This window comes from Asterias rubens, chromosome 20 (assembly GCF_902459465.1).
Source record: "Asterias rubens chromosome 20, eAstRub1.3, whole genome shotgun sequence".
Taxonomy (NCBI): Eukaryota; Metazoa; Echinodermata; class Asteroidea; order Forcipulatida; family Asteriidae; genus Asterias; species Asterias rubens.
In genome coordinates, this window is record NC_047081.1 from 2574878 (window position 1) to 2602068 (window position 27191).

Consider the following 27191-nt stretch of genomic DNA (forward strand, 5'->3'; position numbering starts at 1 on the left):
CTCAAGCCTCAAGCCTGAGCCTTCGATTCGAAAACGCTCTATGGTTTTGCAATAGCGCCTGAAATAAAGGGTATTCCCCTCTCACAGTTACAGCGCGCGCATTGTTGTCATTACATTTCAACAAGAACATAAACCGCAGGATGTTTGTATTCATTCAACGCAACTTTGGGTGAGCTTTTTAACTGTTTTTACTCAGTTCAAGTCAAATTTTCTTTGATTATAGTATTTATAATAAACTGTACACCATAATATGTCCAAACTTGTTCCCGTTAGGTATGTTACTTGCGATTTTTTTGACCATTTGAAGTGAACGAACTGGCGACCCCTCAACATTTCCATTGCCTTTGATTGCATGGAGACATACATCATTCAATGCACGGTCAGTCCCAGTGCGTGTACGGTGTTGGCGATGGCGGAACATGTAATGTATTTCGGATAATCATGGAGGAAATATGGGATAATTAAAGTACCGTGTAGTATGCTATATCCGGTTTCAAAAACAGGGGACCGCACCCCATGTCGACGGCTAATAGTAATAGAAGATTAATTAAACACACTGGACACTATTGGTAATTGTCAAAGACCAGTCTTCTTACTTGCACTTGGTTGGTGACTGTAGTGTGTGTATCTCAAGCTAAACATATCCCTGCTCTTAGTTACCAGTTTCCACTGTATTATGGCCTTTTCTTTGAATTGGGAAAACAATGATGATGCCATATATCAACCGATGCCCTAATATTATCTTCATTTCTTAATATGAAGTATGCAAACATAAATTAAAACTTGATGGACATTGAAATTTGCACACCACACACCGATCTTCGATGACTTCAATCAACTGGTCCCATTTATTTTGAGTTTTACCTGTTTTCAAGGTAAACAAGAAAGACTGGTTTCCCGGTGAAGCCATATGTATGTGGAGTAAACATCTGTGTATGACTCTAAAGCCAGCAGTTGTCTTCATTTTATTCAAAACATTGTTTATGACATTTTAAAAATTACCATGGTAATTTGCAAAAAATTAAACAAATAAAAAATTAAATAAAAAGTATAAATAATTATTGGCTTTCAAATCTGATTATTATTTATTTTTTCATATATTTTTTCCCCTTAATATTTTTCAATAAAGCGTAATAATTGAATCACCAAGCTGATGTTTAAACTTTAATACTGATATGAGGGTTAAAAAAAAAATATTAGAAAATGATATAAGGCACATGGCTTCTTTAAACTTCTGTATTTTTTTTCCCAGAATGCTCAGCAGAATGTTCCTGTCACTTGATTTGATCATTGTGAATTGTGAATTGAAATAGTGTTTGATAAAAAAATTTCGGTGGGCAATTTTTTTTAATATTTGTTATGGCCTCAACATTATGACATTATTTTTGTACCTTTAGAAAAAATGGAATGCCTAAAATACCAAAGTTTTGCATTTACAAGTGCAAATAACAAGTGTAGCCTTATGTGTTTCTAAGTTTTGGTCAAGGGAGAGGAGACTAGTCTTTGACAATGACCAATAGTGTCCTCTCCCTTTAAAGGAACACGTTGCCTCGGATCGGACGAGTTGGTCTATTAAAAGCGTTTGTAAGATTAAGCGTTTGTAAGAATAAGCGTTTGTTATGAAATGTAAATGGTTAGAAAGATGTTTTAAAAGTCGAATATAATGATCCACACAAGTATCACTCAAAACTGCACAGTTTTCCTTTTACGTCGCGAACTATCACGGTCGGCCATTTATGGGAGTTGACTCCCATAAATGGCCGACCATGTTAGTCGACAGGGTAAAAAGAAAACCATGCAATTTCAAGGCATATTTGTGTAGATCACTGTATTCTACATTTACAATATCTTTCTTACCATATATACATTTTACAACAAACGGTTACAGAACGATTTTCAAAGACCAACTTGACCGATCCAAGGCAACGTGTTCCTTAAAGATCAATCATAATTCTTTGTGAAATCGGCCACAGGATTGTTTTGTTTAGAAATAACATGTTTTTGGCTGATTCCAACAGATCCAATTGAGCAACAGAAAGAACCAGAGCTTCAACATGAACATGTACTAGAAAACATTTGACAACTATGGCAAGAGCAAGTGCAGAAAAACCTGTGGGTGTCATCATGGCATCCTCATTCAAAGGTCCACCAGAACAACCTTTAGGTAAGACATTGGTAAAAACTGAGCAAAGAGGGCCACATTTGCATCTTTTGGATCTATAGACCTGACACATAAAACATAGCCCGCAGCCAATTTCACGAAACTCTAGGATTAATCCCAACTCGAGTTAGGACGAGTAACCCGTCCTAACTTAGGATGGGTTCAATGCTTCCTACGTATTTGGATACGGGACTCAACTCGTCCTAAGTCCTAAGATTAATCCTAAGTTAGGAAGAGTTTGGTGAAATCGACGGCTGACCATTTGCTGAACTGAATTGCTGCTAATGTTACTTTTTAAAATACTCTAGATGAAACAGTGTTTGGAGAACTTTAAAACAAGAACTTAATTACTGGCATTTTGGGGTATTGTTTTTCTCTGTTGTGACTGTTGTGTTAAAGCCAATATACACTTTCAGCACAGCAAAAAAGAAAAGTTCACAAATTAACAAACAACTTACAAGGTTTACGGAAGGTAATGATGAAAGACTTCTCTTGAAATATTATTTTATGAATGCTTTACTTTTCGAGAAGACATTAAGGCAATTATCAATTCTCGATTTATTTTAAACACATGTCACGACACGGAGAAACGTGCGGAAACATGGGTGGGTTTTCCCCGTTATTTTCTCCCGACTCCGATGACTGATTGAGCCTAAATTTTCACAGGTTTGTTATTTTTTATACCAGTTGTGATACACGAATTGTGGGCCTTCGGACCATTCTGTTTACCGAAAGTGTCCAATGGCTTTAAACCTTATTTGCCTGTTATGCGCTCTCATGACATGAAAATCTGATTCCAGCAATGGCGACCTTCAAATGATGCAATCCAATTTCAGAGAGACAATCCAGTTGAAAAGTTGCCCTGTAATATAATTGATTATCTGATATGAACCAACCGCTCATGAAACTTTTAAATCTTAACTCAATCATATAAGAATGAGGTGCAAGGTGTCTCTGTATTTTTGGCGTCAGATAAAACACTGGTTGACTAATACACTGAACATTGATATTAATTTTGACAACACGACCAAGCTGTTTGGTGTCCTTAATAGAAAATGGTCTGCTCTCAATTTAATTCTCATTCTTTGCCGTTTTCATATTTATCGGATGAAGATGAACGACAGAAAGCCCTCATTTGTTCTTATCAAAAAGGAAATAAATCATTATTTTGTAATGGAAAAAATGATCTTTGTTAAGAATAACAACTTGGATAAGTTCAATACCAAATGGGAGCCTTTTGTATTGCTATGTACCAACTAAATGCCTTGCATAATCATCAAACTTCCTGTTTTTGCAATTTGCCATTTTTCTCTTAGTATCGTTCTATTAGTAGTTGGTTTTACCAGTAGTTTGTGTAGCTTTGTACATTGAAGAAACTTGAATAAATTTCCCCCTCCAGGGGAAAAAAAAATTATATATATATATATAAATAAGAATGAGCTACTGGAAAATGCATCAACATGTGGCTTATCACAATAAACCACAGGGATGATGTTATTTGCCAGTCCTCCTCTCCATAGTGCTTGTAAGAGTGGCATGTGGGTGGTATTATTAGGTGTTCGGCCAACAGCCGAACAACTATTGTTATTGTTCTGTTTTTGTTTTTTTTTCCTCGCGTTCTTCTTTCCCTGCGAACCTTCTCCAGCAATTTTAAACAAAAGTAAAGCTTGTACAAACTTAAAACTTACTATGTACATAGGCAATAGTGAGTAGACGAAACCGCCACTTTTTGGGAATGATGACGTCATTGATGACGTCATGGCAAGGTTTTAAAAGTTGAAAAACGACATTTGCTTTTCGCTGTATCTCAACGAATATCAATGCTATGATGTTCATACTTGGGCATCAGATAGATAAAGACTTGGACAACATTTGAAAAGTTAACGCCAAAATCGTATGACCTTAACTTCCGGTCGGTACCCTGGGTCAAAGTTCGCCTTCGCATTTTTTCATCAAAAAAACAACTTTTGAGCTTTAAAACAAAAGTAAAGCTTGTACAAACTTAAAACTTACTATGTACATAGGTTATAGTGATTAGATGAAACCGCCACTTTTTTGGAATGATGACGTCAATGATGACGTCATGACAGGGTTTTTAATGTTCAAAAATGATCATTTGCTTGTTGCTGTATCTCAACGATTATAACAGCTATGATGTTCATACTTAGGCATCAGATAGTTTAAGACTTACACAACATTTGAAAAGTTAACGCCAAAATCGTACGACCTTAACTTCCGGGTCGTTACCCTGGGTCAAAGTTCGCCTTCGTGTTTTTTTATTCGTGTTTTTTCATCAAAAAACAACTTTTGAGCTTTTAAACAAAAGTTAAGCTTGTATAAACTTAAAACTTACTATGTACATAGGCACCAGTGAGTAGATGAAACCGCCACTTTTTGGGAATGATGACGTCATTGATGACGTCATGGCAAGGTTTTTAAAGTTGAAAAACGACATTTGCTTTTCGCTGTATCTCAACGAATATTAATGCTATGATGTTCATACTTGGGCATCACATAGATAAAGATTGTACAACATTTGAAAAGTTAATGCCAAAATCGTATGACCTCATCTTCCGGTCGTACCGGAAGGTCAAACTCTGCCTTTGTGTTTTTTGTGTTTTTTGTGAAAAAAGACAATTAATTTGTTGTCATAACTCAAGATTGATATGGAATTTAACATTGAAACTCATCAGACAATTGAACCTTAATAATAAGACCACACAAACTTAATGATGTCATGATGACGTCATCAGGTTTTGAATTACAACAAATCAAAGTTAAATATTTTAAAGAAATCATAACTCCTGAACCACATGGTGGATTTTGACAATCTACATATCATCGGACAGGTCGATCAAACTTCAAAAAACGCTACACACAAAATGACCCCATTTGACCTTGACTTCCGGTTCAAACCAAAAGTTGAACAATTTTACAATTTTTGATCTCTAAAACTACGTAACATTTCAACATAAATTTTGCATCCCGTTATAGATGAGTGATCCTGCTCAAACTTTCCCACAGAGATGATACCAATTTGACCTGAAACTCTGGTCGAAATCGGACGATAAAGCCCACGGATGTGTTGACCCGCGTGATAACTGCGTACACTGCAAAAGCGCTTTGGCTGGCCGTTCCGCTCCATTGATCACACCTTTATCAGTCCACGAGGCCTGTGTGTTCTGCTTGGAATAGTGCATCGTTTGACTGTACGCGTGATTTCCATTCATGTTTTGACAAGTCTCAGGTCATTGTACTTACAACGTAGCGCTAGTTTAATGGTGTACCAACATTTTACAATTGAAGTCCGCTCATATCATATTCGGCGTCAAATTGTTCCCCTGTTCGCCCTTCTCATGGCTTAATTATCAAAACGGAATTAAAGACGAAGCTTCGCTGAGATGGCCACCTACTTCAGTGATACGTATGACTTTTAATTATGTGAGAAAATGCAACCAGAAAAAGACAAACATTGGTTATGTTTTGATCAAACACCGGGAAGCTGATTCGTGACATCGACTCGTGAAGGGTGTTTCTATCCGGCACTCACGGCAGTGTTTAGCGCGCTACACGGTAAAGCTTTGTGTACAAATCATTGCTTTTCAAAATAAGTGTTTATTTAATGCCTAACAAAATCTAACGTGCATCCCAGTTATCGTAGTTGTATCTGTTCCCGTGTCGTACACTTGCGAAACCTCTGTAATACTTAATAAATAAGTCTTTTACAGTTATTTACTTCACAAGTCTAAAATTAGTAAACTGTTGTTTCGTATAAAGTTTCCCCAAATCCATTTAACCTTTTAAGAAGTTTACTCTTGAGTTAAACATCACAAGGATCACAAAACCTTCAAACTTTGCACATAGTTAGCTCTTTACTAATAAAATACATCGCTTTAACAAGTATTAAACTTAGCATTTGTTTTCTGTGCAAAGAAAGGTATAAATGTAATAGATTTACACTTTTACTTTCTGTGAAAATTAAAAAGCTATCAACAATCTGTTCATAGATTTAATTTTCCTCGTGTTCTTCTTTACCTCTGAACCTTCCCAAGCAATTTTAAACAAAAGTTAAGCTTGTATAAACTTAAAACTTACTATGTACATAGGCACCAGTGAGTTGATGAAACCGCCACTTTTTTAGAATGATGACGTCATGACAGGGTTTTTAATGTTAAAAAATGACAATTTGCTTGTTGCTGTATCTCAACGAATATAAAAGCTATGATGTTCATACTTGGGCATCGGATAGATAAAGACTTGGACAACATTTGAAAAGTTAATGTCAAAATCGTACCACCTTAACTTCCGGGTCGTTACCCTGGGTCAAAGTTCGCCTTCGTGTTTTTTTCATAAAAAAAAAACTTTTGAGCTTATCTACGGCATAACTCAAGATTGAGATCGATTTGAACCTTGAAACTCAATAGAAAGTTGAACCTTAGTATTTTTAAGACAACACAGGCCTAATTACGTCATAATGACGTCATCAGGTATTGAATAACAATCAAATGTGTAAAAATCATATGGCGCGAAAGTTTTGGGGGGAATTCCCAACAGCGCTCTCTTTTTGCCCACCAAAGAGGGCGCTGTTGATTATCAAATCTGTGTACAGCATCAAGTGCAGGGGTGAGCTAGATTTTTAAAGGGCTTTCATAAGTTGCATACAAAAAACTTATGCCAATCTCACACAAACATATTGCATTTGTGAAGAAACAAGGCGTTCAAAAGTGTGATACAAGTTTAACTATAAAATAACGACACATTGTATAAAAAACATCTTTATGGTTCAATGTTTTTGAACTACGTCATCACGTAACGTCCAACCGAACACCGTGTTTTTGTAATTAACAAAAAACACTATGTCTAGTTATTATTATTATTATTATTATTATTTCATTTTATCACAGCATGCAAAAGAAAGACCTCATTTTCCTTTGTGCCGGTAACTCCTCGAGCCGGGCTATTCAAGCAAAAAGCACACAATAAATATTTTTAAAAAAACCCAGAAAAGAACATGACAGGAGGGCAACTAGATTAGCAAAAAAAAGGAATGAATTGAAGAGGAGGTGTTTCGGAATGCTAACTTTTTCCAAAGCGTTCTACTTTTCAATTGACTGCAGTTTTGGTATTCTTTTACATAATTCTTATGTTTTTTAATATATGAGAGCTTTAACTTCCCAGCGATGTTCCCATTATAACCAGAGAATGCCAATTCCTCATCTGTTATGGTCACACTCAGGATCCACTATGGTAACTGTATAACAATCCTAGAGTGAATTGTGTTTTAAAGCACTCTCACAATGAATCAAAGCTTATTGTCAAATCTTTGCTTTCATAATAATAATAATAATAATAATAAGACTTATGCGCACATATCCAACCTGCTGGGTGTTTTTGGAGGAAAAGTTAACAAAGACGAATATAGACCCATTGCACAACGTGATCGCACATTGCTCAAAAGGATGGTACAGTACGTGTTAATGCACATTGGTGCGTTTACACGTGGGATACTATCCTTTTGTGCGGCAGATTTTGACCCAAAATGGCAGACAGGAGAGGCAGTGTGCAATAGGTGTATAGAGAAAATGTTTTATTTTATTAAACAGGTGACAACAATGATGACGACAACAATAAAGATGACAAACATGAACTATCCTCTTCCATTGGCGCCATATCTGAAGACTTTGAGTATGTAATTCCTGGATATCTTATTAGTGAAAGACCATCACATGATCACCAAGTAAGTATAGACGCTGTGACCTAAATTTACATTCAAACCGCCCTCTGTTGAAAAAACACTGTATACGTCATATTTCGCCGGGCGCAAAGACATGTAGTCATGGCAAGCTTGCATACACTTTCTAGCTGGCTGCCAAAACACCAAGGTGTTGCCCGATCACCAAGTAAGTATAGACGATGTGACCTATGTTTACATTCAAACCGCCCTCTGTTGAAAAAACACTGTATACATGTATGTCATATTTCGCCGGGCGAAACGACACTTAGTCATGGCAAGATTGCATACACTTTCTAGCTGGCTGCCAAAACACAAAGGTTTTGCCCGGCGGTATGCGCGCGAATCATGTTATGGTTTTTGTGTGACGTCAGAGGTCACATCGTCTATTATGTAACACCCAAGCAGATCCTTGCCATTTGATTGGAGGATTGTCCGTCATGTGTTGGCAAAAGATGGTGTTACCGCAGCTCTTTACACTTTTTGGATTTGAGAATGCATGTTAAAGAGTAGAGTCCAGGGTAACACCAAGGTTTTTAGCCGATGTTGATGTCTTCGTTATTGACATACTAGGAAAAAGCAATAATACGTGACTGTCGGTTTGGTCGCATTTGCCGACCGTGTAAGTTTGCACAGTAAATGGAAAACCATGCAATTTCGAGGCAAATTTGTGTGGATTGTGTTATACTTTTAAAACATCTTTCCAACCATGCATTTTATAAAAAAAACATTTACAAACGCTTTTTATAGACCAACTGGTCCGATCCAAGGTAATGTGGTCCTTTAAGGCAAATTTGATTATCAGTATGTTTTCTATGTTTGCTACTGTAAGGGAATGAAAGTGTTGTTTTATTCATGATGTTTAGGTGTTTTTTTTATACAGCGATCTTTTTGTGAGTTCATCTTATTCTACAACACACCCTGAGCTTTGATATTAACCGAATACCTTTTGAAATAGTACCAAATAGCTATGTATTTTAGTTACTTTGGTTTCTTCATCTAGTAATGAATCCTGTAATTTATTCAGTGGATACTTTTAATATTTGTTTCCATTCTACCAGATCAAAGCAGATCGTCCAGAGATTTCTATGCAGATTCGTAACGTCGAGCACGCTCTTCAGAGTTTGGTTGAAGATGAGAGAACATCTGAGATTACTGCTCACTTATCAGAACTGGTACCCAAGATCATTCGACTAGAACGCACAGTCAAAATGCAAACGGTAGGCTCAACTTGGTTTTTTTCTTAATACTGTTAAAGGCAGTGAACACTATTGGTAATTACTCAAAATAATTATTAGCATCAAACCTTACTTGGTGACGAGTAATAGGGAGCGGTTGATGGTATAAAACGTTGTGAGAAACGGCTCCCTCTGAAGTGCCGTAGTTTTCGAGAAAGAAGTAATTTTCCACGAATTTGATCGGATGCATCATTATACAGTAAAAACTTGGTTAAATTGAGCACATGTACATGTGTAATGTACATTTCACAGTGTGTAACAGTGATGCAATAAAATCCTGTAAGATGCTCAAGACGCGCTGGGGATCTTAAAGTTCGTCTCATACATGAATGATTGAAGGTGACACACGCCTTTTAGGTTACACACAAAGGGGAATTCCCTGATGTGAAATGTACATCACCTAGGCCTAGGCAACAAGTGAACTTCACTACCAAGTAGTAGTGCTTCAATTAGAGTGGACTGAACACAGCGAACAATAGTCCAAACTTTGACACAAGGTAAAACTACTTTTTTAGATGTCAGGACTTGCCATGTCGCAATAGTCTTGCCTTCGACACTTGGTCCTACTAGTCACCCATGCCTTGTGGATTCTATTTGTTAAATAATCTCTTGAATCTCTTGAATCTCTTGAAATACTGGTGACATTGTACAATTCTTTCCTGCCTGAGGTCATTTTACAGATTGGATTTTATCTTCAATACGGGATAATTGCACGGGGAGCTAGTTCTGCTGCATGTACATCGTCACATCGCCAGTTCAGTCTAGCGCCCTCTTGAGGTCGCTCTTGGTTCACTTCATGTTATGACATCTCTGTATTAGTTACCGATTATTCCTAAACCTGTTGGCAGTATTAAAGTTGTAGTTTCTCATGAAAACGAGTTCTATTATGATGGTGTATGTTTAGACATCCAACTACTACTCCTATAGTGGCGTGGTGGCAGCAGTAATTTTGCAGATATTACTTTAAAAGTAAGGATACATTTTATCCTCTTCAGCTTGGGTCCCATGAGGTGTTAGACGTCATGTAATAATTTCCCTCCAGTGCCGTTCTGTTTTTCTTAAAACTCAAATTTACATTCAAAATTTTTCCTGTCAAGCTTCTACCGTTTTCATTTCTTACACTTGAACTTCCTAGCTCGTTACACTGTTAAACAAGAGAGGGGGGGGGGTTGTGGAAATTTAGTGAACCTTGAACCTCGATTATTTTGAAATTCACAACTAATCTCACAGATTTTGTTCAAAGTTAAGTTTTACTTAATAGTTCAGTATTTGTATTTGACTAGACTCTGCGGACAGTGTTTGAAGAAGAAAACCACAATCTGAAGAGTGAAGCTGAGGAAAGGAAACAGGAGATCAACGAGCTGAGGTAATATAGTTTTCCCATTAAAGGCAGTGGACACTATTGGTAATTGTCAAAGACTAGCCTTCACAGTTGGTGTATCTCCACATATGCATAAAATAACAAACCTGTGAAAATTTGAGCTCAATCGGTCATTGAAGTTGCGAGATAATAATGAAAGAAAAAAACACCCTTGCCACACGAAGTTGTGTGCGTTTACATGGTTGATTTCGAGACCTCAAGTTCTAAATCTGAGGTCTCGAAATCAAATTTGTGGAAAATTACTTCTTTCTCTAAAACTATGGCACTTCAGAGGGAGCCGTTTCTCACAATGTTTCATACCATAAACCTCTCCCCATTACTCGTTACCAAGTAAGGTTTTATGCCAATAATTATTTTGAGTAATTACCAATAGTGTCCACTGCCTTTAATGCCTGCCTCCATTCTACCATGGTGTACTAGTATTACACATACAGTATTGACTGGTAATGAGGTAACAAGTGTACTTCTGTTCCCTCGAGGGACTATGAGTGACCCGGCCCCGAGAAAAAGGCCCCTCTTGTGGTCACTCACAGGCCCGAGGGGGAATAGACGTACACTAGTTTGCAAATTATTCCAGTCAATATGTGTTTTATAACACACCTCGGTCTTAAATGTGAGATAATAACAAAAATCAGGAAAAGAAAGGGCGTTTTGTAGTTGCTGTTCACGGTTCAAGTCAAGATAGGGCGCTGTTTTCAAAGACTAGTTCCCGGCGGGCACTCTTCCCTAAAAACGTGCGCGCGCGATCACTTAACCCGTGACCATGTTTCAGCCAACCAGAATACAGAACAAGCAAGAGGTGTGTTATAGTTCCTTGTACTGCCTCCATCCCACTGTGGTGTACCAGTCAATATGTCCTAATAATGCCTCAATCCCACCGTAGTGCACCAGTCAATATATCCTTACCCACATTTTATCCTGATGTTGTGGTACACACTTTTCTTGTAACTAAATTAATTTTTAATGATTGTTGATGATCTTGATTGATTTATCAGGGAAGAGATGAGGCAGTTAGAGGAGGAGATTTCAGAGATGCGAAAAGCAAAGGAAGAGGAACAGTGTGGAGGGTTTGACTTTGTGACTACCAAGGAAGCAAGAGAAATCAAAGATGCTCAGAAACAGGTAGCTTACCTTAGTCTTTGTTTCAAACATAATATCAAACTCTCATTTTTACCCCTTGGTGAAGAAAACCAATTAGTGGTGAAGTGTCTTGCTCAAGGACACAAGTGTCGTGACCGGGAGTCACACCCACACACATCTTTGACTATAAAGGGGGCATGGATAAATTATGTCACTGGCATGCCTCATTCCAAAAGAAAGACAAAAGAAAACCAGCATGCCCTGCGTTTTTTACGCAATCGCCCGGTCTTAAGGGAGAATCACTGTACATGGTGTCGGCCAACCTGGGAACCTATCACTGGAGCGCTTAATTCATTGTGGCATGGCGCCGTCTGCACTTTGTCGACAGTGTTCTTAATTTATTCTAGGTCCCTAATAAAGCACCAGAACTTTAATTTTATGTTCTACATGTAAAGCTCTCCGCCATGACACCCAATGCTTTCAGCACTTTTGGCCCGCCGCATCGTCTCATATAAACCATAGTCCAATGGAAACTTTAGACTATCTGCCAATCACCACGAGGGGGCGCTCTTCACCAGGTAATGTCAACAACTTAGGAATAGGAAAAGCATGAGTGACGGTCACCGACAGCAAATACCTTGTGTTTTGCGTGTTTTTGATTTTGTATTTAGATTTAGCCAAACTGTATTTTATTTTTCATAACACAATGCCAGCATAAACCAAACTGTTCTGGAACAGGACGTATTGGACACGAGTTCCCCGAGGATAACAAGCGGTGTGCATGAGTTTTTGGGAGTGTTTCTTCTAGGGTAATTAGCAAAAATTCCAAAAATGCTGACCTACCAAAAATTGAGAAGGAATCTGAAGTTTAGTTGTATGACAATGTATCTCATATAATTTTCAAGAGGCTGAGAGACTTCTAAATATTTTTTGAGTATTTTTGAATTTTTAGCATTTACCATTGTGCACCCTTACCTGGTAGGTCTGCTGCCCTCTAGTGGCAGAGCTTTCAAAAAGTCTCCCATTGGAATGCAACAGTCTCCCTATAACAGAGAGAGTTTACCCTCTCATTGTTAAGTATCGGGCTCTTTCCTTAAACACTATTATACAAATATAACATGGTTCAAGGGTGACTAGTCAATATTAGCTCTTTCGCCTCGGGAACCAGTTTGTCAACTTCCAATACCGAGGGGAACTCATAGACTAGTCACCCGGAATAAACCATGTTATATTTGTTTAACTATACTTCATACATATTCAGTTATCGGAACATGAGTTTTGAACAAGAGAAAATGATGACTGTGAAACAAAATGCACATGATAAGTTTGTTCATGTGTTGGATGTCGCTTAGAGAGCGCTGTTCGTGCGTGTATACAAAACAGTGCCACGATCAATAGCGCCCGGGGATGACGTCACGCAATGGTAGTACGCTTGACAAGTAGAAAAGCTCCCGGGGAACTATTACTTGTCATGGCATTTACCACTTGCGTGAATACTCACGTGCGCGCTTGGTAGTTAGCAAAATTAACACCTGGCACGTGATGTTGAATGGACCAATGAGAACTCGACTCTCTGTCATGAATATGTATGAGGTACATTGTATAGTGATACTTTTAATGTCTTTCTATCTCTCGCAAAGCTTCAAAGCTTTTTTTACGGTGGTTGGCTTTGGATGTTGTATGCTAGACTGGTTTTACATGGTTTAATTTGTAAAATGGAGTCTATGCTAAATAATCAATGGTACAGTCATTGACTTCACTGCCTGTTCATAGTTTGTTTAGAATTTAGTAACCAATTGAATTCAGGTTTGCTGATGTTTGGCTTTATATATAACATAGATAATGGTGTATTATGGTTGTCACATAGAGTCAGAAAGTTTGTCAATACGTAGCTCTTTTCTTTCATTACAATTAAAATGTTTCATTTGTCAATCTTGTAAAGATATACATGTATTTTGATATTTAGTAACTGCACTGACATCATACAATACAATACAATACAATACAATACAATACAAACCAATACAATACAATACAATACAATACAATACAATACAATACAACTTTATTGTCCCTGCATGGGAAGTTCCTTTGGCCTTATTGCTCACTTAAAAATACAGTCACCAGTAAAAAGGTACAGCATCAAAAATGGGATAGACCTTACCACATAAAAATGATGGGCCTAATAAATACAGAGTTTCAAAGTTAACTACGGACAGATAGAATGGCATTATACGGAAAAAGAACACTTAACGACAACAGAAGTAAAAATGCACTTTACAACAAAGGCGTTTAGATACAGACTCACCGTTCAAGCTGGCCATTATTAATTGAATGGCAGCCAGAACAAATTAGCTGCCATACATCCGGGTCTTGATGGCTCTTTGAAGAAATCGATTGCTTCTAAGGCTTTTCTGGAATTTCAAGTGAAGTAGGTGAGCGCTGTCGGGACTAATACATATTGAATTTTCATTGTTTCTATCATGGTAGAAAACGGTCATACAGCAACCTGTGACAGCAGCAACCACTGGAGTCAGTGAAGAGGTTCATTTCATGCTCCAACGCAAGTACCAGTCATTGAAGAAACAGATGGAAGAGGTATATACTTCATGTTATCAAATCAATGATCAATAATAGCCCAGGTCAAAATTGCAGTTGAACCCAGTTAACTGGGGTCAACTGGTTCAACTGGATAGTGACCAAACTCGTCCATTTTCCATATTAACCAACTGGTTTGGACTAGGTTTAACTGTGTTCAACTAGGTTTAAATTATAAACCAGTTGGTGTCTGTCCATTTTCCATAGTAAACCAACTGGTTTTAACTGTATTTAACTAGTTTATCAACTGGTTTTCAACTAGTTCCAGTTAAACATAGTTTAACTAGGTTCAACTAGAATTTTGACCTGGGAGGTCCAGTTTGATTTCAAGTAAACTGCTTTGCTTAAATTAATGGATACGTATTTTACATGGTGTACCATGACTCTTTTAAAGACTTACATGTAATGGATTTCATGGAAAATGTAGTCTCCGTTCACTTTTGTTTTTACATTAATTATTTACAAACTTTTCGGTGTCATGAAATTTGAGTCCATAAGCTATCTACATCTAACTGTCTAAACCCGTTTCCCCAGAGTCATGAATTTTTTGTTCAGCAGCCATTTCAAAAGTGTACACTATATATAGTGTTTTTTTAGGACACAGGGTACAAGTTGAGTTTCTTTTTTTAGAGGATGAAATTCTCTTTACAATAATTTTCACAGTTGTTTTGTTTGATTCATCAAATTCAAACTTTCAGGTTGGAAACATAAGAGAGATCAAACACAATTTGAAAAACACTAGTTGCGATGAAGTGCAGATTATGTGTGGAAAGTTGTGCACACAAGTTTTCTCAACTGTACTGTCATCTGACAGGAAAACAAAGCTACAAAAGTGATTGAAAAAATAATCACATCATACCTTTAGAAATGAAAATGAATGCCTCTATTACCCACAGTTAACTTCCTCACCTAAAACCTTGTGTAAAATCCTTTCAAATCCATCTGTTAAAAACACTAGTAAGTTGCAAAACAAGTGGGAGACGGCTATTACTGTGTAAATGCGCGCGTGGTACGTGGTATATTCCCTATACCGTCCTCCGCCAACAGAGAAAACAGCCACCTCCAAACAGAGAAAAAGCACCTACTCCTGCGTGCGTTGTTGATTGTGAAAGGACTTCCGACCTTTGAATCGCTACGTTATTTCTTCTTATGTGCTTTTTTTAGACTTTTGTCATCTTGAGATCACGCTCTATCTACGGCTATTTGCTACATTTTGATGACATGTTTATAACTCAAAGTACACCATGTAAACCTTCATGGGCACGTGCAGATGGTATGGGGTGTAATTCGGGCGGTACATGTATATGCAAGCTACATGTAAAGGGTTAAAGATGCTATGTCAGATTTTTGGCCGATTTGACCCAACAATTTTGATTTAACATTCAATAGGTATTTTGATGGGGGACGAGAAAGTTACAAGCTTTCATTTGAGCCATTGCTTGAAAAAGTCCGCCAATTATTAGTAGCAGTGAAATAAAGTGCTCAAAATTAGTTTTTGACAGGATCCCGACAATATATCACGTGACCAATTCTTATGTGTTTTATAAGAAACGTTTTAAATTTTTGTCATGGTTCCTGACCATTAAAAGTAAAAGTTAAACTTGTTTTCGTTAGAGCGGGTGATACTCTTTGAAATACCATTCACTCAAAAAAATCTATTTTTTAATGTTTAGGGCCAAAAATCTTATATAGCATCTTTAAAGGGTTAATGTTAAATGAATTGCATTGTTCTACAATGTTCTATGTAGATTGTGAAGGTGAACCATTCATGGGATGAACACTACCACAACATGAAGACGCAGATGCAGAATCAAATAGAAGATCTTCAAAGGAAGCTTACTGATGCCAAGAACATGGGGGAGAGCAATGGAGATCCACAAACTAACATCGGACTGGACAAAGTGGAGGTAAAGTAGTCATAACAGTTATTGCAGTCACAATCCCTAAGAGCTCATCAAGGATGGTTTATGGTTTATGAATTACCATCGTAGGATACCGCTGGATTGCGACATTAAAACATTAAAAATAATTATTACCAAGATTTACAATAGAAAATAGATAGTGAACATTTGAACAAAAAAAATCACAAAACAAGGGCCTGCCAGAAATGTACATACAGTTTGACTACATTTATATGCATTTAAGACCAGGAAATTTATCAATATAGGCCCTATTGAAATGATTTTAGATAAGAGCTTTTAATGTATTTGTTGTCTTGACAAAGATTTGTAGAGCATTTTACTGGTAGCACTCACTAGATGCCAAATGAAACAAGACTTTAACAGTAGTCGTATACCAATGCATGCATTTTAACATTCAACTATAGATATTTAGGATTTGAGGCATTGCATGGTGAGGTATCAATATATATTTGGTTTGCGGTAACACCATGTGTGTATCTACTTGCCAGGTAGAGTTGTTCTTAGGGAACTGTCTTGCTTTATTCTACTGCCGTGGAGTAGATAAACTCCATGGTAGTAGAATAAAGCAAGACAGTTCCCTAAGAACAACTCTACCTGGCAAGAAGATACACACATGGTGTTACCGCAAACCAAATATATACTATAGATATTGCAAATACTGTTTAACTGTAATTAATGTAGGTAAGCATGGAGTGTCAACTGATCTTTGAATAAAGAAAACACCAGTCTTATACACCTTCATTATGTCTGTACATGTAGCGTTGAGACTGTTGATGCAATGTTATCTATTGCTCTGTCAGGATTGACTCAATCAGGTTTATATTTGCAGAAAGAGAAAGCTGAAGCTGTTGCAGAGGTAGTTGCTCTGAAACAGAAATGTGACAAACTGGAACGTTATGCTCGCACACTTACTGGACAACGCAAGGAAATGGACAAAGAAATCCAACGTTTGAACGAGGTAAACATTCATCACTCAAATCTGTGTCCCTTTCAAATCTTACCCCAAGTGTTTAGGGAGCTCTCTTGATTGTGTTATACAGGAACGGTGTTCTATATTTTTTTCCGAATTGATTGTCAAAGTTTCAAATTGATGTAAAGGTATCGAACTAGAGATATGTACAAGGATCACTCTGTAAACATCAGATTCAGGGCAGGCATCCCCTCTTTCTTTTTTCTTATGCTTCTTTTTCCAAGTAAAGTGCAGACATCATGGTTAAAAATGACGCACTGTGAGGTTGGTTCACGCACTGTCGAAATTTGTGCGCAGACAAACAAAAGCAGAATATAATATTCAGTGTAGAGCCGTTAAAAAGACAGTGCCTTCAAGCTAGGTAGATCCTTCCCTCCTCAATGTCGCCTTAAAGACACTTGACAAGTCTTCTCACTGAGTGTATCTCAATATATGCATAAAATAACAAACCTGTGAAAATTTTAGCTCAATTGGTCCTCGAAGTTGCGAGATAATAATGAAAGAAAAAACACCCTTGTCACACAAAGTTATGTGCTTTCAGATGCTTGATTTCGATACCTCAAATTCTAAACTTGAGGTGTCAAACTCAAATTTGTGGAAAATTACTTCTTTCTTGAAAACTACTCCACTTCAGAGGGAGCCGTTTTTCACATTGTTTTATACTATCAACCTCTCCTCTTTACTCGTCACCAAGAAAGGTTTTATGCTAATAATTATTTTGAGTAATTGCCAATAGTGTCCACTGCCTTTAAATGCATCTCCAGGATCTTTCTGTAAGGAGTTCCACTCTTAGCTGGTACTAGGTAAGAAGAGGAAGGAGGAGGGGTACACTTTTGAGCTGCAGTAGGAAGTCTAGAAGAAGCGGGAGCCGTGACCTCTGGTGTTTAGATTTAGCTATCAGATGTGTCTTCAAAAAAAGACTCTGTTGAATTATTAGCGTTTTTACTTTACTTACTCTTATTTTGTAGGCACTTTCTCAAAATCTGAGAATTGGTAAAGAGCAGTCTGGAAAATTACAAAGTGAAAATCATACTGCACAGATCGCTCCACTACCAAGTTCTTCATCTGAAGTCAACAAGAGACGTGAATCGCCTATCCATGTCAAGGGAGTGAATGAGATGACTGAAGGTGAATTGAAGGAGGAGTTGGAGCTACTGAGACAACAGGTAACTATTCCCATCAAAGCAATTAGGGTAGCATCCTCACATCGCGAATTGTAGTACGGAGGCAGAGATGGTTTATGTGAACTGAATGATAAGCTTGGAGTGTGGTAACTCGCAGCACCGTCTGTATACTCGGCAAGGAGCTGAGATGGTTTAAGGAATGAAACATGTGGCCCAGTGACCAGGGGTAATTGAGTCAGAAGAGCTTTGATACGCCCTTTGGGCAGTGATAAAGATTATATCAAAATTAATTATTATTGTTTTAAAAAAGGACCATAAACAGTACCCTGTAGTGTCAAAGTAACTGAATTGGAGATTAATATCCATCCCTCCTGGACATGTTTTCTTGAAACAATTTCCACTTCAACTTTGTCAGATATACTGTTTTTGTTATAAATTCTTTACCAAAATATCAACATTGTCATTCACAAGTTATTTTATGTTTTTTTTGAGAGAGAGATGTATTAAATCTAAAATGCTTTATGTGATTGATAGACTGAGGTTTTCCAATCGGATTTCTTCAATGAGCGTCAAGATCGTCAGCGTGTCATGGGAGAGTTAGATGCTTTGCAGAAAGAACTGAGGCGAGCTAAAAAACAGATTCAACAGCAAGATACCTACGTGCAAGGAGAGCAACGTCTGTATTATCAGCCGAACAGACCCTACTCAACATCCGTATGTTCACATTACTGAATGCTATTGTCGAAACTACTATAGACAGTGTGTTATTACCATTGAAACTAGAATCTGTAGATTCCTGCAGTAGTCATAGCGTAAAGATTCCATGTGACAGGGTGTAAAGTTTTTTGAGAGGTGGGTGGGGCGGTGTCATGAAAATACAATTTGACATGCTTAAATAGTTTTCGTCTCACGATCACTGGGACGTATATTGTTTTCATGACATTGTTTTACTCGTTTCTCGGGAGCTGCAGCGCTTCGGCGGCTGATGTTTTTGGGGAAGCTTTTCGACCGTCGCTGTCTTCGGACGTTGTGGGTTTGGTGTGAATCTATGGACACTGTTTTTTTTTTGTTTTTTTTCCCACAGAATGTACATAGATCCTTTAATGTGCTGTTTCTTGTGCTTTTTATGTGTGTGGATAAATTTGCTTTCTATTGTATTTTATTCCAATTTTTATTGTAAAGCGCATTGGTCTATTTTGGAAATGCGCTATATATATCTTTTTAATAATAATAATAAAAGTAAAATAATAGCATGTGCAGAGTGTGTTAGGTTGCTCTGGTGCTTCGGTACAGGGAAAGCTGAATTGGGGACATCTTTTGCTGATTGTTTAAAGGGAAGGTACACGTTTGGTAATTGTCAAAGACCAGTCTTCCCACTTAGTGTACCCCAACATAAGCATAAAATAACAAGCCTGTGAACAATTTGGGCTCAATCGGTCATCGAAGTTGCGAGAAAATGAAACAAAAAGACTTCTAGCTAGAAGTCTTTTATTATTTTAGTGAGAAAATACCTCTTTCTCAAAAACTACGTTACTTCAGAGGGAGTCGTTTTCCACAATGTTTTATACTATCAACAGCTTTCCAATGCTAGTTGCCAAAAGTCCGGACAATTTGTCCACACAGAAAGAATAATCCCTGATAGGAAGACACAATCTGATAGATATTTGTCTCAGATTAAAATTTGTGGACAAAAAACCTGATCTTTTTGCATAATCTACATTATCTCGCAGTGAAATGTTTTCCAGAATGCTTTATACTATCCAAAAGCTGCTGTAATGCTCATAATGACACCAATAGACACCTTCCCTTTAAAGGCAGTGGACACTATTGGTAATTACTCAAAATATTTATTAGCATAAAACCTTTCTTGGTGACAAGTAATGGGGAGTGGTTGATGGTATAAAACATTGTGAGAAACGGCTCCCTCTGAAGTGCCATAGTTTTTGAGAAAGAAGTAAGTTTCCACGAATTTGATTTTGAGACCACAGGTTTAGAACTTGAGGTCTCGAAATCAACCATCTAAACGCACACAACTTCGTGTGACGGGTGTTGTTTTCTTTCTTTATTATCTGGCAAGTTCGATGACCGATTGAGCTCAAACTTGCACAAGTTTGTTGAGTTATGCACATGTTGAGAAACACCAACTGTGAAGGCTAGTCTTTGACAATTACCAATAGTGTCCACTGCCTTTAATAAAGGACGGAAATCAATTTGCTTTTACTTCTCTTTCAGGCTCCACAACCAAGATACAACCAGGTGTCTGCTCCCCCTAGAGCTGGATATGCCATACCAACAAGAAGACATGACGTACCTGTAAGTGTAGTTCTTTCTACTCATAGCCTTAATTCAATTCAATTCAATTCAATTCAATTCAATTCAATTCAATTCAATTCAATTCAATTCAATTCAATTCAATTCAATTCAATTCAATTCAATTCAATTCAATTCAATTAAAGACAGTGGACACTATTGGTAATTGTCAAAGTATAGTCTTCACACTTGGTGTATCTCAATATATGCCTAAAATAACAAACCTGTGAAAATTTGAGCTCAGTTGGTCGTCAAAGTTGCGAGATTATAATGAAAGAAAAAAACACCCTTGTCACACGAAGTTGTGTGCTTTCTGATGCTTGTTTTCGAGACCTCAAATTCTAAACTTGAGGTGTCGAAATCAAATTCGTGGAAAATTACTTCTTTCTCGAAAACTACATTACTTCACAGGGAGCTGTTTCTCATAATGTTTTATACTATCAACCTCTCCCCATTACTCCTTATCAAGAAAGGTTTTATGATGATAATTATTTTGAGTAATTACCAATAGTGTCCACTGCCTTTAAAAAGACTTTAATCATCCTTTGCAGGCAATTACGATAGCAGACCAGCTCCATATAAAAACGATACGAGAAATATACAATAATTTAAAAATATAAAGATTACTTGACAAAATGACAATGCAGATTATGTACAAATGGTTGAAACCACAGCAATTATATACAAGAGAATACTACACAGTAGAAGAACTTAGTATAACAGTCCAGGGGTGGATTTCTCAAAGGTAGTCCTAACTTAGGACTAGTCCTAGGCAATGCTAAGAGGTAGGACTGGTCCTAAACCTAAATGCTAAGAGGTAGGACTGGTCCTAAGTTAGGATTAGGACCAGTCCAACCTCTTAGCATTGCCTAGGACTAGGCAATGCTGAGAGGTAGGACTGGTCCTAATCCTAAATGCTAAGAGGTAGGACTGGTCCTAAGTTAGGATTAGACCAGTCTTACCTCTTAGCATTGCCTAGGACTAGGCAATGCTAAGAGGTAGGACTGGTCCTAATCCTAAATGCTAAGAGGTAGGACTGGTCCTAAGTTAGGATTAGGACCAGTCCAACCTCTTAGCATTTAGGACCAGTCCAACCTCTTAGCATTGCCTAGGACTAGGCAATGCTAAGAGGTTGGACTGGTCCTAATCCTAAATGCTAAGAGGTAGGACTGGTCCTAAGTTAGGATTAGGACCAGTCCTACCTCTTAGCATTGCCTAGTACTAGTCCTAAGTTAGGACTACCTTTGTGAAATCCACCCCAATGTTTGTTTGTGTCTTTATTCCATTTATGTGCCTTATTTGTAATCAATATGTTATCAACATTATTGTTCTACAGCCAGGCCGCTTGATTGCACATGGCAGAGGAAGCTATGTGTACAATACTGCTGGCAACGATGTCTACATTGACGGTATTGGAGAAGATGGAAATCAACCAGAGAGTTTGGAATCCAATCCAAATGGCGCTCAAGACAACATGTTGGTCTGCCCGAGGTAAGCTACATCCAAAGTCAAGTTCAGACTTGCAGTTTATGGATTCATTATGCAATTGTTGCACGCTGTGACGGGGTCCATGGCGTTTTGTACACCCCAGGGGGGAAATGGTCCCGAGACGAAGCCGAGGGTGCCATTTCCCCTCAAGGTCTATCATGTATACCAGTCTATCATGTATCATTTCCTCAAGGGCTGAACCAAATTCACAGTATTCTGCAATGCTACACAGATCAGTGGCTACTCACCACTACACTGTTAAGTGGCAAAGTTCTTGGAATGCTTCTGTTAATCGTGATTTCACTTGCCTCAGTACTATCCAAAATTCTGTGTAGAAAAAGAATAGATATCGTTCGGGTTGGATTTGGACCCTTGACCTTTGCATTGTTAGCGCAGATGTCTTACCTCTAGATCACTGAGCTAGCCTGGTGGCTAGAGGCAGAGCTTGGGTTCTTTGAAGAAACACATTCCCCATTTACTCAGTAATTTATTTAAACCTTTGCCAAGCACAATCCTTTCAGCGTTCAACTGCACACATAATACATTTTCAGCACTGTGAAACGTGAAGTTAAGTTTGAGATAAGCAAAGGCAAATGGAGTGTAGGTGGATTTGAACGAGGAATGCCAGGAATGATTGTTAAGGTGCTGCACAAACTGAGCTATCTATGTTTATTTTCGGTACCCGTTTGCATTAAACACCCTGGACATTGCACTTTAAATCAGCATTCATAAATACCTCAGACAGTTTCGCTGTTCCTATTGGTGGAGAGCGCGTCACGTGGGGGTGTTTAAACCGCTGATAATGACCAGTGTTTGTAAACGATTGTGAGCGGAGACTCCGCGCTAGTCTTGATGCAAGACGTTTCTTGTTAAGGGCGATGCAGGCGCTGTCGGTGAGTTAGCCGCACTGTGTGTGAAAGGAAAACCAGCGAATATGCACCAAGACTATACGAGCATGCGCACCAACGGAACCGGAAAACACACACGTACGGACGTCATATGTATGCATGTAACATGCATACTGAACATACCATGGAGGTGGAAACATACAGAGCTCAAGCACTCGGAAGGAAACGGATAAGTGTTACAGAGTTTCCTACTTTATTACGCCTTTTAACCAAAAAGGTGTTTATGAATGGGAATCAAAGTGTGTTGAAACGGTTTTAAACTCGTGGCCTGGTTCTTGATAATTTACATCGACTTCGTCTCGGTAAAATTATCAAGAACCTGGGGTCGATTTCACAAAGAGTTAGGACTTGTCTTATCTCGAGTTAGGATTAATCTTAAGGTCTGCATGCTACAGTGCAGGGTTGGGACTCGTCCTAAGTCCTAAGATTAGTCTTAAGATAGGAACAGTTTTGTGAAATCGACGGCAGGCCTCGTTGGGATTAAACCACTAGTTGAAAACCTTTTCACCACACATTGATTCCCTTAAAGACAGTGGACACTATTGGTATTGTCAAAGACTAGTCTTCACAGTTGGTGTACCTCAACATATGCATAAAATAACAAACCTGTGAAAATTTTAGCTCAATCGGTCGTCGAAGTTGCGAGATAATAATGAAAGAAAAAACACCCTCGTCATACGAAGTTGTGTGCTTTCTGATGCTTGATTTCGAGACCTCAAATTCTAAACTTGAGGTCTCAAAATCAAATTCGTGAAAAATTACTTCTTTCTCGAAAACTACATCACTTCAGAGGGAGCTGTTTCTCACATTGTTTTATACTATCAACCTCTCCCCATTACTGGTAATCAAGAAAGGTTTTATGATGATAATTATTTTGAGTAATTACCAATAGTGTCCACTGCCTTTAATATTATTTTTGTTTTATTTGCTTCTTGTCTAAACTTAGATGTGAGAGAGGCTTTGATGACGATAGCAGCTACCACTTTCACATCAGTGAGTGTATGAATGCTTGAGATCCATAGAGTTATATATAAGAACAAGAGGGCGCTCTGGCTTATATACGCGCCCCGGCATGCGCGCAGGCGGCCATTTTCTAAGTTGAAGCATCACCAGTGCGCCCTCTAGTTCTTATATGTATTACTCTGTGTTGAGATCCCACTGCGATGTATGAAGCCATGTAAGACAACACCAACCTTTAATCAGCTGATCTTACTGGAGTTTTAAAGGGGCATATTGCCTTCAAATATCTCAACACTTTGCCGTTTGGAATTAATTGCTTCTTATGCTTTTATAGAAGCAATGTTTGCACAAAAAAACCTACGTTGCACTTTAAATTCACTTTAAAAATAACTCTCCAACCTATTATAGAAAATATTATTCATATCTTTGATATTTTATTCCCTAATAAGGGATGATGCAGGAACTCTTAGTGATAATGTTTTTAAAAAAAATTGTTCCTCAAAAGTTGTTTGAGAATACTTAAAAAAAAAAAAAAAACTTTCAATCAAACAGAGGTTTCTTTATTAATTTGTTTTTATTGTTCACATGATTGATAATTGTTTTTCAGGGTAATTAATGACATTTTACTTGTTCTAAACCTTCTTAATGACTTGTATATCAAAGATCACCCTGCTGTGCAGGTGACCTTTGGTATTGCAATGAAATTACTTTAGTTTTCTGTTCATTATTGTGGTAGGTTAACTTTGTATTGATGGCAAATAGTCAATTTTATCACAGTAGCTTATTATAATATTAGGCAGAAATTTTGATTAATCTATAATTATCACCTATTTGTTACATTTAAATTTGGTGGTTTCTGTATTGGGACTTAGTCAGCAATTAATTTGTTTGCTCATTGCTAATCTATGGTTGCAAACCATCTTAAAATGTGTTGTGCCGCAAATGGCCTCGTATGTGTGGCATGATGTAAATCTTAAAAATGACAATCGTCGACAACCGAGATAATAATGTCAGATGTCGACATGTCAGATGGCTTCTCCAGAGCTCTATAAAGTAACAATTTCAAAAGTAAACATCGACAATATTGCAAAAAATCTTGCTATACATTCTGTAAATCACAAAACACTACACTCAGTTAAGGAAGCGATAGAGAAAACAAGTTTATTACAATTCAGATTGAGGAGTAGTGACCCTTTATTAAGAAGTTTCTTTTAAAATGCTCCAAATAACACAAGAACTACTCCATTCGCAATCTCACAAATCTAGATGTACCCTTGCAACAGATTTCGGGTCTCGGGTTCCATTCCAAATAATATTAGACCCTTATAGGTGTTTTTTCTGAAGGACTCTGAAAAAAACTAAGCTTTGAAGTCCAGCATCGGTGAAGAACTAAGATAAATTAATTGCTGACTGTTTGAGTTTTTATTCTTCTTCAAGTACTTATTTCTTCAAATAAATGATAATAATAAAATATATTATGATAGTTTGCTTTCGCTTTTAACTAGCACATGTATCGATAGTTTGCTTTTCATGATAAAGGATTATATTTTAGTGTGTTAATTTAAATAAAGTTGCACATCGGAAGAAACAAAAGATTTACATTTTAATTGCGATTTATGATCAAACGGAACCATTATAGACGGTACTGCAGGTGGCAACTTGTGACTGCGACTTTTGGTTATGCTTAACATACTGCTCATGTGCATGGCTCATGTGGTCATAGGGCAATTAATTACCTGTCATGGCAACAAATCAGCGCAAGATTTTGAATCAGTTGTTTAACTCTTCAGCAGTTATTCCCTTAAATTGATTTCTGTCTGACAAATACAGCTTTATTTTCGGGTGATTCATAACTGTGTGAAACAGCACATGCAGCAGGGTCGGGATTGATCATTTTAAGCTCGAGCAGAAGTGTGCAGAACTCCCATAATATCACTTAGCATGGTCAGACAACATTGCAAACAGAGCCCCATGTCAGTTCGTACACCAGTTAACAAATAAATTGATGTATAACCTCATCAATTTATTGTTTACTGTGGTACTAACTGCCATGGTGCTTCGTTTGTAATGTGGTCAGGTCCTGCTTAGTGGTACTCAAGTGAGTGCTTCACACTTCAGCTGGAGCTTCATGGTCAGTCACAACCCTACTGCATGTACAGTTTCACATAATTATGAATCACCAGGAATAAAGCTGTATTTGTCAGAAAGAAATCATTTTCAGGGGAGCAACCTAATGAAGGGGCAAAAACAATTATTTCAAGTCATATTTTGGAGAAAGAAAATACACATTGCATCTCGCCTACAAACTCTGTAAGAATCGTGGATGTCACAGTCAATATTCATCTTAATTCAACAATATTGCAACATTATAGCCACTTACTTTATTGGTTTATTTAGTATATCAAGATATTTTTTTAAAATAAAGTTGATGTTTGGTGAAATCATTTTCTGAATCCAAGATAAGAGCCCGCTACGACAATGAGTGTTTGGTTTGATCCAAATGAATGTTTGGTAACATTATTGGGTGAAATGCTAGAAAAAGACATTCCTCCATGTTACTATTGGCTGTTAGCCTTCAGCTCTTTGATCATTTTGTACGCCCTTTCACCAAACATAGCTTTTTATTGGGTTTTTTTAACTGCTTTTAGGTTATTAGCGTTTCAGTTAATAATGATGCGTACTTGCAAAGTGTAGAACGAACGCCAACTTGTTTGGAAATTCGGTTTGAATATAGACAAAATGGTTTCAACAGATGTTGCTTTGGTAAGGATGCACTTGTGGGTATGTGGCTGGTATTTGTAGCTAGCTCTATATTTACGTAGATGTAGTTAGCTGTATACATTGTAATGCTGTAATGTATAGGAAGGTTCAGCATTGACTGTTATTGAGTCCCGTGGATAAGTTCAATGAATACACTTGAGATGTTTCAGATTTTGTAGTAAGATGAGAAGACAAAATCAGTTACATTTTAATTATGATCGATAAAATAACTCAATTGTGTATAACCAGTTTATGATTATGAAGAGGTAACTAGGTGTACTTATGAATGACACTCATTGCTGTTCCTATTGTCAGATTGCTAACAGAATAAATGTTGCATAATAAACTTCAAATTGAAACTGCTCGATTATGAGTACTTTTATTATATTCATGACGATAAGTGGTATTCAATGAATACAGACATTGAGCAGTTCTAAGAAATCTGTACTCCGATATATCTTGCGCATTACATCTGCATATAGACCGGGGTTTCCCCTGACGTCACAGGATTGCCCAATCGGGTTTACACTGATAGGGAATTCCCCCTTGCATCATGCATT

At 37.5% G+C, this 27191-nt stretch overlaps 1 protein-coding gene across 1 annotated transcript; it reads left to right on the plus strand.

The window, feature by feature from the left end:
- Nucleotides 1-68: 68 nt before the first annotated feature.
- LOC117303669 (TNFAIP3-interacting protein 1-like) lies at nt 69-26990 on the plus strand. Its single transcript, XM_033787925.1, has 14 exons — nt 69-169; nt 2019-2164; nt 7765-7898; nt 8954-9112; nt 10414-10496; nt 11507-11633; nt 14082-14189; nt 15938-16096; nt 16941-17069; nt 18050-18247; nt 18740-18919; nt 20438-20518; nt 21852-22006; nt 23858-26990. Exons 2-14 carry the CDS (start codon nt 2086-2088, stop codon nt 23922-23924), a joined length of 1659 nt encoding a protein of 552 aa, XP_033643816.1. The 5' UTR covers nt 69-169; nt 2019-2085; the 3' UTR covers nt 23925-26990.
- The last annotated feature ends 201 nt before the right edge of the window (nt 26991-27191 follow it).